The 16,288-nt window shown below is 33.3% G+C and overlaps 1 protein-coding gene and 1 long non-coding RNA gene across 7 annotated transcripts in view; one reads left to right on the top strand and one right to left on the bottom strand.

The window, feature by feature from the left end:
* LOC109272374 (uncharacterized) overlaps nucleotides 1–16,288 on the top strand; it is a 117,519-nt gene that overhangs the window by 44,806 nt on the left and 56,425 nt on the right. For 4 of the 6 annotated variants that reach the window (XR_002082432.2, XR_002082433.2, XR_008424234.1 and 1 more), the window contains 2 exons: nucleotides 4,845–5,041; nucleotides 12,137–12,263. This is a non-coding gene — a long non-coding RNA (uncharacterized LOC109272374). The remainder of the gene's footprint in view (nucleotides 1–4,844; nucleotides 5,042–12,136; nucleotides 12,264–16,288) is intronic. The other 2 variants (XR_008424231.1, XR_008424236.1) reach the window with 1 other exon arrangement.
* SCN9A (sodium voltage-gated channel alpha subunit 9) overlaps nucleotides 538–16,288 on the bottom strand; it is a 166,829-nt gene continuing 151,078 nt past the window's right edge. The window contains exons 24-27 of the mRNA XM_019458336.2: nucleotides 16,105–16,242; nucleotides 9,932–10,036; nucleotides 7,935–8,205; nucleotides 538–5,087 (exon numbers count right to left, since the gene is read on the bottom strand). Of these exons, the coding sequence (XP_019313881.2) occupies nucleotides 3,895–5,087; nucleotides 7,935–8,205; nucleotides 9,932–10,036; nucleotides 16,105–16,242 (1,707 nt within the window). The 3' untranslated portion in view covers nucleotides 538–3,894. The remainder of the gene's footprint in view (nucleotides 5,088–7,934; nucleotides 8,206–9,931; nucleotides 10,037–16,104; nucleotides 16,243–16,288) is intronic.

Genomic DNA, 16,288 nt, shown 5'->3' with positions numbered 1-16,288 from the left:
TAATTGCTTCATGTGGATTTCCTCCTTCTATCCTGTGACTGTATAGTGAAGTAGTACAATTATCCTCATTTTATAGATGAGAAAGCTGAGGCACATATAGATTAAATAATGTATTTAGGAAATTCAGAGAGTCATGGCTTAATTGGGATCCAAATACAGTTCTGGATCTGGAACCCAAGCCCTTAGCCATTACATGCATTATACTATCTTTCAATTACACAATTACCCTATTCTATTTCGTGAAAAAGATGCATACAGTCACTGTGTAACTAAATGTTGGCATATTTTCATTTCTTGTCTAAAATTTTTTCTTCTGCACAAACTCTGTTGTGGATTTCAATGAATTTCTTTGGAACTCTATGTTCTTTATCCCCATATTTCTTATCCTGGAAGACTTTGTACGGAGGACATTGGAAACTGTCCATCTTTCCATTAAAAAAAAAAGCTATCAGCTTCAACTTATTTAGGGATGCACTAAACTTGTTTTCCTAAAGGTCATTCTCACATAAACAGAAAATACATGCACACATGACTCTGTCTTGTTAATGATTTTTATTTTTACATTCTATTACAATGTGTAAGTCTTGGGTATAACTGCAATACAATGTATGACAAAATCAAACATTTTGAGCATTCACAGATGTACGAAATTGTGAAAGAATTCTATGTAAACAGCATTATTATACTCATGGCTATTCATTTATTTTTATGAAGCAATTCTTGATTATTTTCCTCAAGAATATTACATCATAACCACAGATGTTTTAAAAAAATGTCTCTATACATAGGTCCTAAACCCAGGCCACTTCCTTGGCCCCTTCTAATTTAGCTGGCCCTCTTTTCATTACTTACAGTGACATTTCTCCAAAATTGCTATTTAAAACTGCTTTATTTACATGTGCATTTTATCTTAAATCTTTTTAATAAAGCTATCAAAAATCTATAAAATCATGCCGAACATTTTAGGTTGAGGTTTTCAACAATCAGCATCTAGAAACAGCCCACAAGTCACTTGTATCTTTTGCAAAAGATATGACAGTCAAAAAGGCAAAATGAGATTCTCCCATTGTAATTTCTCCAAATTGTACGTATGAATTTGTGTTCAAATCTTTATTTCCATTTGTGTTTGCTTTCATTTAGTTCTAATTTAAATTTTAGGGTGTAACTACCATTCTATATCATTAGGTAAAATGAATTTAGTGATTATGTGATTTAAATATTAGTATGACAGTGCCTTCTGGACGTTGGTATCTCATTATCAGTACCAAACAGTACCTTACATGAAAAGCAAAGTCTAATTTTACTTTAAGCTTACACAGTACTAAATAAGCTCTTAATCCCAAATATTGTTTTTAATTGATAAAAAGTCACAACTAGACATTCCTGGGAAAACGTATATATACAAAACCTAACTATGTTATATTAAAAAAAATTATTGTTCAGCATGAAATTGGTTCAGCATGAAATAGGAGAAAAGAGGAAATTTGTAAATTGTTTTTGAAATGCTAAGAAGAAACTGTTGAGGAACCAGTTGCCAATATTTTTTACTTTACATAAAAATAAGGCAATGTAAAAACATTAATAGTAAATCACACAAAAACCTATCTACCATATATCTTTTCATAATATATAAATATGCAAAATGCAGTTATATTTATATGGGCTTAAAATAATGAAGGTAGACTGAATTTAAATCTAAGATGATATTAATTTCTTAATTTAATGTATTAAAAACCTTACAAATGTAATAGATTTTGTATGGTTCCCTAATTGTCAAAACCTATTTTCAACAGGCTTAACAGATATGCAATGCAATGCTCTACATAGTCCAGGAAAACACTGCATGGTATCTTTCACATTAAATAAAAAAGAGGCTCAAATAACCTAAGATGAATGATTGAATGTAGGTGTAGAATCTGTGGCCCTAGATTTAATTTCATATGTACCTTAGGACAAATGTCTAGAAGTGATTATCTCCCTCATGGATGTTGTAAAATACATCACAATTTTAAAAGATTCAAGATACAAAGTTCTATGGAAATGTCTCTGTTTTTGTCTGTTTTTCTTAGTCTCTCCTCCTTTCTATCATTCTCTACCCATACTCTTCATCTCTATAGGCATGTTTAAATCTCCTTTATTTTTAATTAGCCAGAGCAACAAAAAATATGTTGTATTTATTATAGAAATATAATTTATGTCCCTTTTTAATTTAGAAAAGCAAATGAATGATATGTACATTTGCTTTGAAAACTCCTACAAAATCTTCTAAATAAAATTACTTCCTACTTATGTAACTCAATTTTTGCCTATGCATAAGTAACTTGATAGAAGAAATATTTCGTATTCCTAAAATAAACTCATGAAAAAATGCATCATGGTCATTTCTTTTTAAGCCACTACCAACAAGGACTTTTTAAAGCTAGGCTTAAAATCCCTGGTAGGAGGACAACAGCTAAAGCAAAATGAATATGTGCTTGGTAAACTATAAGCTCAGGGTACTTTATTGATTGATGTAAAATATACCTCATAGTCATAGAATTTTAAGGTGAAGGTGACATTGTCCTCATTTTATAGGTGAAAGAAAAAGGTCCAAAAGGATTAATAGCACAAATTAGGAAAGTAGGTTAGTGGTAAGAAAGCAAGTTGGCAAGAATCCCCACTGAATGATCTTTCACTCATACTAAACACAAGTCTGTGTTGAAAGTATGGAAACCAATTTGACAATAAATTTCATGAAAAAAAAAAAAAAGAAATCCTGCCATATATTATGACTTGGAAGTCTGCCATACACACATTAGGATGGAAAACAGGTGATGCAGTAAATACTTTGCCCAAGTCATTATCTTCTCAGACATGTACCACAGTATCAAATAGGTTTCTGTACATCAGGAATCACTTCACGGAAGGAAAGTATCAACGTTGCTTTGTGCGAAAGAATGACTTGACAATACTGCATGAGAAAAAGCAGAAAATTGTGACCAAACAGATGAAGAGTTGGGTCATCACTGGTGTTTTTAGGCAGCACAGTCTGGTGTTAGTTTGTATAAATAATAGTGAATAACGTTTTCTTCACTTCCTCCTTTTCTTCAGTATCTTCACTTTTTCCTTCTTTTGAGGAATGCGATATGTACTTAAAATAATTTTTCGTGTTGTATGGTTATTGTATGAACAAAGAAGGATATTTTAAAAGATGGGCTATGAAGCACAATACTCTACAGGTAAGTCTTATCCTGGTTGGTCTATGAGTCAAGATGAATGAAAAGTATTCCTTGAAATGAATAGCCTACATATGTTTATAATCTCATGGCATTGTATAGGCACATGAAAATTGGTTCTGTTGCGATATAGAATAAATTTAAGCACCTCAAAATATAGAATGACTTCTGTACATGAAGAAGAGTCTTGCTCCCTAATATAACAAGATATATTAACTAAATATTTGTTATTAATGTCCATTCCTTGTATCAGGGCATTTCATTGCAAAGCCAAGGTAAAATACTTTTATAGATATCCAAATGATAGATGCATGTGTGCGGTTGTATTTGCATGGGAAACACGAATATTTACCATTCTGTGAAAAGATGACAAGGCAGATGTGAACATTTTCCACATGGTCTTCTGATTTATTAAAAGCAAATAAAATTAAATCACCTTTGTTTGCTGTAGTCAATAACCCCTATAGAATATTCTTACAATTCTTACAGAATCATCTACCAGTGCAAACACAGCCATCTGCTAATGCTGCCCACCTATTTTAGGGAATCTGAGCTAGTCACGGCAATGACTTTGAGACTATTTTGATGAAAAGTTTTGGCATAGACGTCCTTAAAAGAGTCTTGTTAACACAAATTTATCACCTTCACAGGCTGTAAACAATATATCAAAAACGAAGCTCTATTTTTTGCTTTCTTTGCCATCTTTCCCTTTGTCTTCTTTTTCTGTTTTGTCTTTTTCATATTTCTCTTTGTCTGGCTTTGTTACACTATCATATGAAGGGGGAGAGACAGTGGATGGGGTTGCATCTGTTTTTTCTGGACTTGAGTTCTCATTAACGTTATCAAAAACCTTATCTTCTTTATTGGGCAAATCATCATCTCGGTTTCCATCTTTTATGTATATACTTGATATATTTTTGACATTTTGCCGTAAGCGGTAACGTCTGTAAGCACGCTGAATGACAGTAGCAGACACATCCTCTTGTTTTCGTTTTAGTGTAGTTGTTATGGGTTCATAGGACACTTTGGAAGGATTTGCTGACATGAACCTTTCTTCCATCTGTGAACGTAGAGAGTCCATCTCTCCGCTTTCACCCAGAACACGCTTTGTAAAAGCAAATAAGATGTCAAGACAATGGATCCGGTCCCCACTGACCATGGGCAGGTCCATGGCAATGAGCTGGACTTTGTTTGGTTTTGCTATGAGGAGAGGAGGATCTAGGGCAGCTGCAAAATCAGAGAGTTTGCTATACTCTATAAACTGGGTGGCATCAGGATCAAACTTCTCCCAAACCTCATAGAACATCTCAAAGTCATCCTCACTCAGGGGCTCAGTACTTTCCTCAGTAGCGACACTGAAGTTCTCCAGGATGACAGCGATGTACATGTTCACCACAACTAGAAATGATATGATGATGTAACTGACGAAATAGAATATCCCAACAGATGGGCTACCACAGTCTCCTTCAACTGGACTTCCAGGATGAACTTTTTTGGGGTCACAATCAGGGGGTGCACTGTTGAGAATAGGCGCTAGCAATCCATCCCAGCCAGCAGAGGTGGTAATTTGGAACAGGCAGATCATGCTGTTGCCAAAGGTCTCAAAGTTGAACATGTCATTAATTCCAGCTTCCTTTTTAACATAAGCAAAGTTGGACATTCCAAAGATGGCGTAGATGAACATGACCAGGAAGAGCAGGAGGCCGATGTTAAACAAGGCGGGAAGGGACATCATCAGAGCAAAGAGCAGCGTGCGGATCCCCTTCGCCCCTTTGATCAGACGCAAGATTCGACCAATCCTGGCGAGACGGATCACTCGGAACAGGGTAGGGGACACGAAGTATTTTTCTATCAGCTCAGCCAGAAACATACCTGGTGAGGAGGGAGGGGATAGAAATAGTTAAATTTCCATGCTACAGAAAATCATGACTTTAAGTATTTTTATCTGCCATCTTATCTCTTACGATTTCAGAGCTGTCCTTTTATATTGAAAGCAATTTCATAACAATCAAAAGATTGAGCAATCCCAAAGGAAAATGAAATTATCATTGTGACATTTTCTCTCCTTTTACTAAGTTTGTGGACATTTTTTTTCCTCCAAAATAATTTTAATTATAAGGGTAATACGTACTCATGTAGAAAGTTCAAGCAGTACAGTAAAATGCTAAAAAGGAAATATAAATCACCTGAAATATCACCAATTATAATCACTGTTACTGTTTTGCTCAGTATCACTTTTGACATTTTTCTATGCAAGCTCACACACACACATTGTCACAGGAATATAATTATGTTATATAAGCATCTTTCATAATTTATTATAGTCACTTCATCATATGTCATGGAAATATTTCCATACAAATGACAACAAAGTAATTTCTTATAGTTTTACAATGTTCTTTCCAAATGAACACATATTGAAGAAATTTATGTTGTTTTCGCTGAGATGAATATCCAAGTAGGTATATTTTTTCTAGTTACATGACCATCATTTGGTAATACATTAATAAAAGATCAAACAGTATATTTAAAATTTTTTATCTGTCACGAAATCTATCTCCAGAAAGTTTGTACAACTCCTCAGTTATATATGAAAGTGCTCATACTCTGCATGCTCAATTAGTATTGTAATTCTTTATAATTTTTACCAGAAAATCTTTATGATGTTTCAAAACATCTCATTATAACTTATTTGCATTTTTCTTGGAAAAAAAAATCTACATTTTTTTCTTATTTATTGGATATTTTGTGTGCTTGTTGGCTGTTTTCAACTTTTTCTTTTGGCCATGTTAAGTCCTTTGCCCATTTCCCTATTGAGATATTTACTATTATTGATTTAGGGAGACTATTTTTCTATTGAAAGTGTCTTTATTGTTCTTAAATGTTACATAATTTTTTCCCCTGTATTTTGTCTTTCAATATTTTTGTTTTGGGGAGAGGTAGTGGTTAGTTTTTGTCCATAGAATATTTTGATTTTTACATAGACATAGTTGTTATTTTTTTCTTCATAGATTCAAATTTGTGAGATGACATAGGAAGGATGATTCGATTCAGGTTCATTGTTATAAATCTATTTCTTCTTGAATTTATTTTATTTTACACTTTAATCTTTGATTCATGTGATTTTTCTACTGAGCAAATTATCTATCTTCTATATATTTGAAGTTAAATTTTGAATTATCTATTTGAATCCATTGAGCTTTTTAAAACACTGTTTTACTTCATCAGTGTTATAACAGTATAAATATCTAGTAATACTTTAATTTTTCTTCCAGATGAATTTTATAATCATTTAGACTTATATTTCCATTATCTCCATCATGCAAAAAGACTTACTGATATTCTCACTGGGATGACACTTTATTTATAATTAATTTATTTTAAAAAGGGTCATGATTAAAGTGATAGCCTTCTTATCCAAGTAAAAGAAAAGCCTTTCAATTATTTAAGACTTCCTTTATGTATGTTAGCTTCCTCATAGAAGTTTTATGCATTTCTTATTAAAGTTGTTACTAGATATTTTACTTTATTTTTATTGCCAATATAAATGATATTTTTCTTTAGGTATACTTTCCAAATTTTTTGTCCACATATAAAACATTTATGAATATTGATACATGTGACTTAAAATTTGTATCTTCTGAAATCTAACTGAATCCATGTTTTTGGTGGATTCTCTTTCATTTTTAAAGAATGCCATAATGTGATCTGAAGATGAAGATAACTGGCTCCATGTACCTCTCTGTTTTCTTATCTAATTGCATCAGCCAATACTGTTAAAAATAGAAGTGATAGAGGAACACTCTTTTCTTCTTCCTAATTTAATGGGAATGCTCCCACTATTTTCCTTGTTATTCCTCTGAGATTCCTACCTAAATTTTAATTCGTTTTCTTATATCTTAATACTTTCTTACTTCTCTTTTTTTCAAAAACTGGTTTTGAATGCCTCTTCTAAGTTACATGGTACTCAATAAGGAAGTTTTAGATCATATGACCTTTAACCCTTGTGGGACTGTTTTATCATCTATAAGTTGAATTTGTATTAAATAATCTCTGCAATCTTGTTCTGTCTAAAATTTGTAATTCTTAAAATAAATGAAACCCTAAAATACTGGGCAAAGCTTGTACAGATAATGAAAAAACAAGAGGACAGAAAAACAGCTATGGTAAAGGGGAGAAAGTATACAACCATGTGCTGTGATTCACAGACATGACTGAGGTTGGTTGAGAAATGATTGTATTGACAAGTCTTTGCCAAGTATGAAGCCATAAGAAATGAACATGGCATTTCTTAAGACCTTACCTTCACTTTGAATTTAGAAAGAATTTTCACGCAGAGTCAAGGATATTCTGGGTGTTAGTAATCATTAATCAAGGGACAGTTCTCATATGTGCTAAAATTGGAGGTGATTTCAGATTCTGCATTGGTCTTCCTACCTACATATAGGTCTTTCTACCTTCAACCCTACATATAGACGTAGTTGCTACTTCTGTGAAAAGTAATCTTGGAAATCAAGTATCAAGAAGTATTACATGCTTGTGGCTTTGAGGCCTATAGCATAAACATAAGAATTCTGACACAGAGGTCTTTGTTTTATTTAGTTTTAAGTTTCCTCCATTCTTCATTTTACTAACATATCCAAAAGTAAATTTACATTCAAGAATTCAGAACCTTCTCTGAGCATGTGTGAAGTTTAGTTTGATTCAAAATGGTCTTACCTACAATGGAGAGAATCACAACCACAAAATCAAAAATGTTCCATCCTACAGTGAAGTAGTAATGTCTGAGGGAGATCAGTTTCAGCACACATTCTCCAGTGAAAAGGATAATAAAAACCACATTTATCCAATATAAAACATCAGTCATGTAGTCACTTTGTCCCTCTTTTTCTACCATCATGGTTACCATGTTGAGGCAGATAAGAACCATGATGGTGATATCAAACACTTGGTTTGTTACTAGGTCAAATATACATCCTTGGAATTTGTTCTGTAAAGAAACAAGAATAATATGGAATGTAGAGCAAATTTTGCAAATATCCATTAATCATTATATTAGTAAAAATTTTTTTTAAAGTTGTGTCTTCAAAGTTGCATAAATTATCTTTGGTCATAAGTTCTTGATTCTACAAGAGATATTATTCATGAGTTAAATCAAAGTCAGAGTGAATGAAAAGTTTTTGTTGTTGTTGACTTTCAATATATATCAAACAGACTTCAGTTGGTCATGTACACTCACATTTGCTTTTAAGCTCATCCAACCCTAGTATGTTATATATGAATTGTTTCAGTCACCAGTAATTTTTTACTAAAACACCGCAGCTCTACTACCCGGAGTATTTCAAGTTAATAAAATATCATGTCTCTAAATTTCTACTTTGCCATATTATTTTAACTAATGTGTTGCAGTGTCTTATATTTATATGACTGCTGTAGTATCAGAGACTTATATTTTCCTATCTCTTTCATGTATGGAATATGTATTTCCATACATATTCATACTTACAAATCACCTTTCTTTTCAGTCTCACTGTTAGTATTATGCTTTCTAGGAAACATAGCTTCTTCAAAATCCTTTTAGGAAAGGCCTTAAAGCATTTTACCAAGATCAAGTAGGGCATGCAAAAAATTAAATACCAGGGTGTCAAATCCATAGATTGTGATTCAACAGGTCTGGTTGAGACCTGGCAATGTGTCCATTTAAAAAGTGCTGGGTGATCCTCATGTTGCCAGCTGGGTACTAATTGGCTTTGTCTTCAGCCATGACTCTTTGGCAAGGTGTGTTATGTTCAATACAAATTTAAATGCATATAATGCATTATATGCATTATAATGCTTATATGCATTATATGCATTTAAATTATATGCATTTAAATTTTTTCCCCCAAGTTGTTAGAGGAATACAAACTGTTCTTTGACTGCTTAGACTCACTATTTCCATCTGAGCCCATTCTGGTCTTTGACTTCACAGTAGGAAAAAGTTTAGACTCACAACCAGTCCAACTGCTTCTTTTGCTATTTGTTGCAATATTAAAAATCTTCATGTTAGTTTTACCCTACTGACAGACAGCAATCACTACATCATAAAGTCATTACTTAGATAAATAAGTTTCAATCAAAATTACATTTTATTTGTATTCTCCACAGGCCATATATAATTATTTGTAATTTTTATAGGAATATTATAGGAATATTAAGAACAGTGATAACGTTCAAAATACATATATTCAGTTTTATAAGGCCTTTTATTCAAATATTAGCATTCATGTTTAAGAACTAGTTGTACGTTAGAGATGAATTTAAAATAATTTGAAAATTTATATGCTAGAGATATATATGTAAAAATATACAGTTGCCCCTTGGACAACAGTTTTGAACTACATAAGTCCATTAATCATGGGTTTTTTAAAGATAAATACAGTGCAGTACTGTAAATATATTTTCTCTTCTTTATTATTCTCTTAATAACATTTTGGTTTCTCTAGCTTACCGTATATAATACAGTATATAATACATATAACATGTAAAATATGTGTTCATCAACCATTTAGTTTATCAGTAAGATTTTTGGTCAACAGTAGGCTATTAGTAGTTAAGATTTGGAGGAGTCAGAAGTTGATATGCAGATTTTGACTGTGTGGAGGGTTGGTGTCCCTAACCCCTGTGTTGTTTTAAGATGAATTGGTTTTTTTTTTTTCTTTTTTTTTTTTTTTTACCCCTGGCCGAGGTATTGGCTTTTGTGGTTTCTTAGATCCCAGCTTTTTCATCGCATTATAATATTTCTTCTGTTCTTCTGTCATAAAGATGTCTTGACCTCCAAGGTAAAGAAATAAAAAAATAAATCTAGTTAAAATCAGAATCATGGTCTGGATCTTTCTTCAGATCATTAAGACAGGTTAAAAATGTATTAATATAGAAATAAAATGCATTTATTATGTGCCACATAGCTATAAATAAAACCCATCTTAAAGAATTACTTAGATGTAGGCATGTTACTCTCCATAAATAATGTAATGTGCATACGTAAAATATATGTATTACATATAATAATTATTGGCTCAATTTTCTTTTGGTGCAGTAACCCGTGTCATTTTAAACTATGTGCTGGTATTTCATTTTATCTGCTACCTATCTCAGGCATTTTATTGCTAGATTACAAATATATTAGGAAGAGTTATACAAAATAATACTGAACATCTTTTTTGATGATTTGGCTAATATTTGGGACTCTAATGAAAAGTAGGGGCCAAAACCATAGTAAAAATAATTTTATGTTATTTGTATTCATTTATAAATGCCATATTTGTTTAGCAAAGAAAAAGAATATACAGTAGTGCCCTCTTATCTGTGGTTCTGCTTCCTGTGGTTTCTGTTCCCCATGGTCAACTGTGGTCTAGAAGCAAGTGACCCTCCTGGCATAGGTCAGAAGGTGAATAGTAACCCAAGGCTACATCACAATGTCTGCAGATAGTCACCTCACTTCATCTCATTACATAGACATTTTATCATCTCACACCATCACAAGAAGGGGAGTATAGTACAATAAGATATTTTGAGACAGAGAGATGATATTCACGTAACTTGTATTATGGCATATTGTTCTATTTTATTATTATTGTTGTTAATCTCTTACTATGCCTATTTATAAATTAGACTTTACCATAGGTATGCATGTAGAAGAAAAAACATGGTACATTTAAGGTTTGGTACTATCTATGGCTTCAGGCATCCACTGAAACATATGACCTATAGATAATGGGTGGGGGAGACTACTGCACAGTGAACATGTAACACACAATATCTGTGTGTGTGTGTGTGTGGGGGGGTGTTTGAAGAAACTTGTTAGATACTTTTTTCATTCCAATAAAGAAACTGCAATATAAGCAGGTTATTGGGTGTCAACATTATGTATAATAGTGTTGGAGGTATTGAGGAAATTACCAATGATTCAGGATCCTTGACCTGAAGGACTTCCTAATTGAGTAGACAACCTTTAAAATTCAACAGTAAAAATAACTAACTCTAAAGTTTTTTGGGGTCGCCTGGGTGGCCCAGTTCGTTAAGCATCTGAGTTTGGCTCATGTCATGATCTCATGGTTTGTGAGTTTGAGCCCCATTTTGGGCTCTGCACTAACAGTGGAGAGCCTGCTTTGGATCCTCTGTCTCTCTCTCCCTGTTCATCCCCAGTTTGCACCCTCTCTCTGTCTCTCAAAACAAACCAACAAACCAACAAACCAACAAACCAACCAACCAACCAACAAACAAACAAACATTGGGGTGCCTGGTTGGCTCAGTCGGTTAAGTGTCTGACTTCAGCTCAGGTCATGATTTTGCCTCTGTGCTGACAGCTGAGACCCTGGAGCCTACTTTGGATTCTGTGTCTCCCTTTCTCTCTGTCTCTCATCTGCTCATGTTCTGTCTCTGTCTCTCTCAAAAATAAATAAACATTAAAAAAAATTTAAAAAAGAAAGAAACATTGAAAAAATTTAAATGAAGGTTTTTGATCTTTATTTCACAAAGGGGGCTTAGAAGCTTTATCTGTTCTTTTAGGGTATGCCAATTTTCTTAAAATTATCTGTAATTTTTACAGATTCACACATTTTCTACATTGATGTGTAACATCAACTTTTTAGTTATGGGACAAATTAGTATAATCCATGTAATGTGGAATTTATTTTGAATAATTTTTCCTTCTCGAATCCTTACTTAATTTGTAGGGTTGGGGAGTTAAAGATCATCTGGTTATTGTTTCCCTTTAGTTTTCTTGGATTGGGCAATAGCTTTCTATTATACTGCATTTTAAAAAATGTATCAAATACCTAATGGTAACCAGACTCTGCTTTCTTTCTTAAACTGTTTTAACTCACCTTTATTCTAGTTGATATACAGTCTTTGGTATTTATCTTACATATTCATGCTAGGTATCCAGGAGAGCCTTCAGGCCAGTGTTAAGAGAACTACTTATGAGCGGAAACTGAATGCCATACCATGTCAAGAACTTACCAGAAGAAGCTAGGAAAACACTGGGAAGAGAACTCTGAATTAGAGGTAAAAATCAAAGTGGCAAATTTTAACTTTTCTTAATGATACCTTGTTTGCCAACATAATAAAAGGTGGGGATAAAACTAGGAGATTACAAAATGCTCTAATAGAGGAACTGGTGTTGTTTGGTTTTACTGTAGCTTTAGAGACCTTGTGCAAAATGTATCCCTTTAAAAGCTAGATGGAAGACACTTTGTAAATCAGGCTGGTCCTTTTGTTACACACTATGTCAAGGCTGTGTTACTTAGTACTTAAGACTGTAGTTCTAGTATCAGATCATCTTTGTTCAAATCCTATCTCTGTTGTCCTTAGGCAAGTTTCTTAATCTCTTTAAGGATAAGTCATCTCATCATTAAAAGAGTAGCTATATCTCAGTTGTCTTGTTCTGAGGATCAACTGAGATCATGTATTCAAAGCACTCAGAATAATGCCAGATACACAAGCCCTCAATAATTGTTAGTTGCTATTACTGTTGTTGTTACTAACCTTCCTAATAAGGTTATAGTTACTAAAAGGGGTTGCTTTACTCAGAATTTACCCATACGTAACCAGGGCTATACTAGGTCTTTGTGTAAATATACTACATATTTTTCCCTTTTGTAACTTGAACCTATTAATAATTTGTGTTCTAATTTTCCAAAGTATGTTTTCTAATGAATTATTAAACTCTTATTATCACATGAACTCATTAAATGAAAACATTACTTATAGAAGTGATGGGTATTTGGAAAAACTAGTAAAGTGGGGTTGGTTATTAGAAGAGCTATGAGCTGAGACCAAAGCACTAAGTTAAAAAGCCTTAAGAGTCAAGAATACGCTGGGAAAAGAATATGGGCTTTGAAGCCAAACAGACCTTTGGATCCTGAATGCCAATGGACCTGTTGATTGATTTGAAACAAATTACTTATCCTTACCAGGCCCCAGCATATATATTTTTCTATAAAGATGCCACTTTCATTAGCTTGTCTGTGGATTAGATGAATTCACATACACAAAGTTATCTAGCAGAAGATCTCCTATGTAGTAGGTTAATTGAAGTGTCGGTCCTGTTTCTTACTAAGGTGGAAAGAAACCGTAGGCCATTCAGAAAAGGTCAGAATATAAAAGTATGCTTAAATTGCAAATTAAATACTAGAAGAAATGTAGGGGATAGTGGTAGTTGGCAGTGCTTCTAAATTAGTAACTTTTGCCTGACTGTAATGGTAATGGTGTCAACCCATCCTATCTTCCTCCAGTGGCAATTCTTGTAAGAGTAACATTTAAAAGCAAGAAGATTAAAGCAGTTAGGGTTGTGGCTGTCCTGCCCATGGTCACATGGCTTTACCTAGATATATGTTTGATTGATCCTATGCAGGGAATATTGGGGAATCATGTGTATATGCTTATATACCATATATACACATATATAATGACTAAAGTTGAAAAAAATAATTAAATTGAAAATTAGAGTATACTTTGTAAACTTATTTTCAAGGTTAATTATCAATTTTTAGAGATTCTGTGTCTAAAGCCATGAATATATGATAATGTTAGCTAAGTGTGGCTCTCAGATATTAAATGTAAGAATGGAAGATGGAATTTTCAAAATATCTTTGAAAAAAACCTATATTTGAAAATGTAAGCATAAATAACATTTAACATTTACTAAATTTCCTTCCAATCGTGAATATCAGTCACGTACAATAATGAAATTTCATTTCTTGTACATCTATCTTTTCTTAAATGCTAAGCCAGTATCTAAAATGACTCCCTCTTGGAATCCTACCCCTTATCTTGGAAAGATTTCTTTTCCTGTGGGTGGTGCTACAGTTACAGTAACTCAGCCAACTTTGACAGGAAAATTGAGACTTCTTAGATGATTTATTCTCTTGCAAATCACAGATAATACTATAGACTGTACCCACTACAGGCTCTTCATTGAACATATCCCGTATTCCCCATTGCTGCAAATGACTAATTTGGAGACTTAAATGTGGTCCAGGTAGCAGGTAATGCAGAATCTGACCTAGTCTTGGGTCTCTCTTCAGTCATTCTACGCATCATTGCTGGATTCAGTTTTTAAATTAGAACTGAGTTTTCATAGTCCCTGGAAGAAGAGACTCCAGAGTTGGATCTGTGATGAGACTACTTCCTAACTGTCGGATCACACGCAAGTAACATCCTCTCTGACAGGGGAAGTGGTGATATAATGCCTTTTACGTTTGCTGTAAAATGCGACTAAGATTACACATGTGGAGTACTTTACACAGAATCAGACACATCATCAAGTCATAATAAATGCCACTGTCCTGCCTATATGTGCTCCCTTGCTCAAAATACCTCAATGACACATCAGCTCCTACTGAAAAATACCTAATATGGCTTTTCAGATCTGCTCTCAGGCAAGACTTCATCTTGTACTATTTCTCTTCTTAAAATTCCATCTCAAAACTCCATTCAAACTGGATGGAAGGCTATTCCTCCTGGATTATTTCCTCTTATGTCAGCCCTATGCACGTGCTCACACATTTCTCTATCCCTCCCTGTGGATTATCCATCTTTCTGCCTCTCAGTTTCTACATGTCTTCTTATTAATCTTACAAAGCCTACCAATTGTCACATAAATGTGTTTTTATCTATTTACATCTATTTTTTCTCTGTCCATTTATTTTGTTGTTGTTATTATTGTTGCTTTTGTTAATTTTTATTACACTTATCATTATTTCATATTATAGTATTTAGGGATCTGGCATAGTGCAGGGGCTAAAAAATATATGCAGTATATGGGATCAACTACTGACCTTATCAGAACTATCACTTACTAGATGCATGATCTTGGGTACATCACTTAACCTTTTTGTGGCTGCCCACATTTATCAGACAAAGTCAATAATAATAATAATAATAAATTTTAGGGTAGATATTTTAGGTTGAATTGTGTCCCCCCCAAAAAATATTTTAAAGTCCTAGCCCCTAATACTTCAGAATTACCTTATGTGGAAATGTTGTCATTGTAGATGTAATTAAATCAAGGTGAGGTCATACTAGAGAAGAGTGAGCCTTTAATCCACTATGACGAGTATCCTCATAAGCAAAGGATAGAGACACAGAGGGGGAAAACACTCCATGTGACCATGGAGGCAGAGATTAAAGATATGCTGCCATAAGGCAAGTAACACTTGAGCTACCAGAAGCTACCAGAAGCCTTCCCTAAAGGCTCTAAAGACAGCATGGCCCTGACAAAACCTTGATTTTGGACTTGCAACCTCCATAACTGTGAGAGAATAAATTTCTGTTGTTTGAAGCCACCAGTTTGTGGTACTTGGTTATAGGAGCCTTAAAAAACTAATACAGTTGATGTGAAAGTTAATGAAACACAAATCTCAGGAAAGTATCTTACTTGCAACATTCAACAAATCTTAATTTCCACCACATGTATCATCGCTTCTGCTATGATACAAACCCCCTGAAGTCAGGAAACATATCCTGTGCTGTTGTCCATCAAGGGCCAGCCCAATGTATACCACACAGAGCAGTGGCTCAGAGAATGAATGTAACTCCTTATGAAATATGCTTTGAATAAACAATTAGTGCATTATTTTTTCTTAATTAGTCAATCCTCTATAGCGAACATTGACAAAAACTCAATACTTGTCATATTGCTTAAAAATATGACAGGAGATAATTATTTTCTGTGCAGAGATAAATGAGATTAAGCATATCTGTATTCAATTATTTAAAAAAATAAATGAAGTTATAATGAAGCTAATCACTAATTGGTACCAAATTAAATTTCAAATCATATTTTTAGGAAAATAATTGTTCATATTTTTCAGTACAGTAAAAAAAAAACCCTTAAAATACTTATCTTTTTTTTCTGTTGGTTGAAATTATCTATGATGACACCAATGAATAAGTTCAAAGTGAAGAATGATCCAAAGATGATAAAGATGACAAAATAAATATACATGTAGAGGCTGTATTCATAGATGGGCTGCTTGTCTACCTATAAGATTAACAAAAGTTAGCAGCATATTGACAATAACATTAAT

Source organism: Panthera pardus, unplaced genomic scaffold, assembly GCF_024362965.1.
Source record: "Panthera pardus isolate Hobbes unplaced genomic scaffold, ASM2436296v1 HiC_scaffold_10, whole genome shotgun sequence".
NCBI lineage: Eukaryota > Metazoa > Chordata > Mammalia > Carnivora > Felidae > Panthera > Panthera pardus.
Note: the sequence above shows the minus strand (reverse complement) of the source record. Positions and strands in the feature narration are given on the sequence as shown.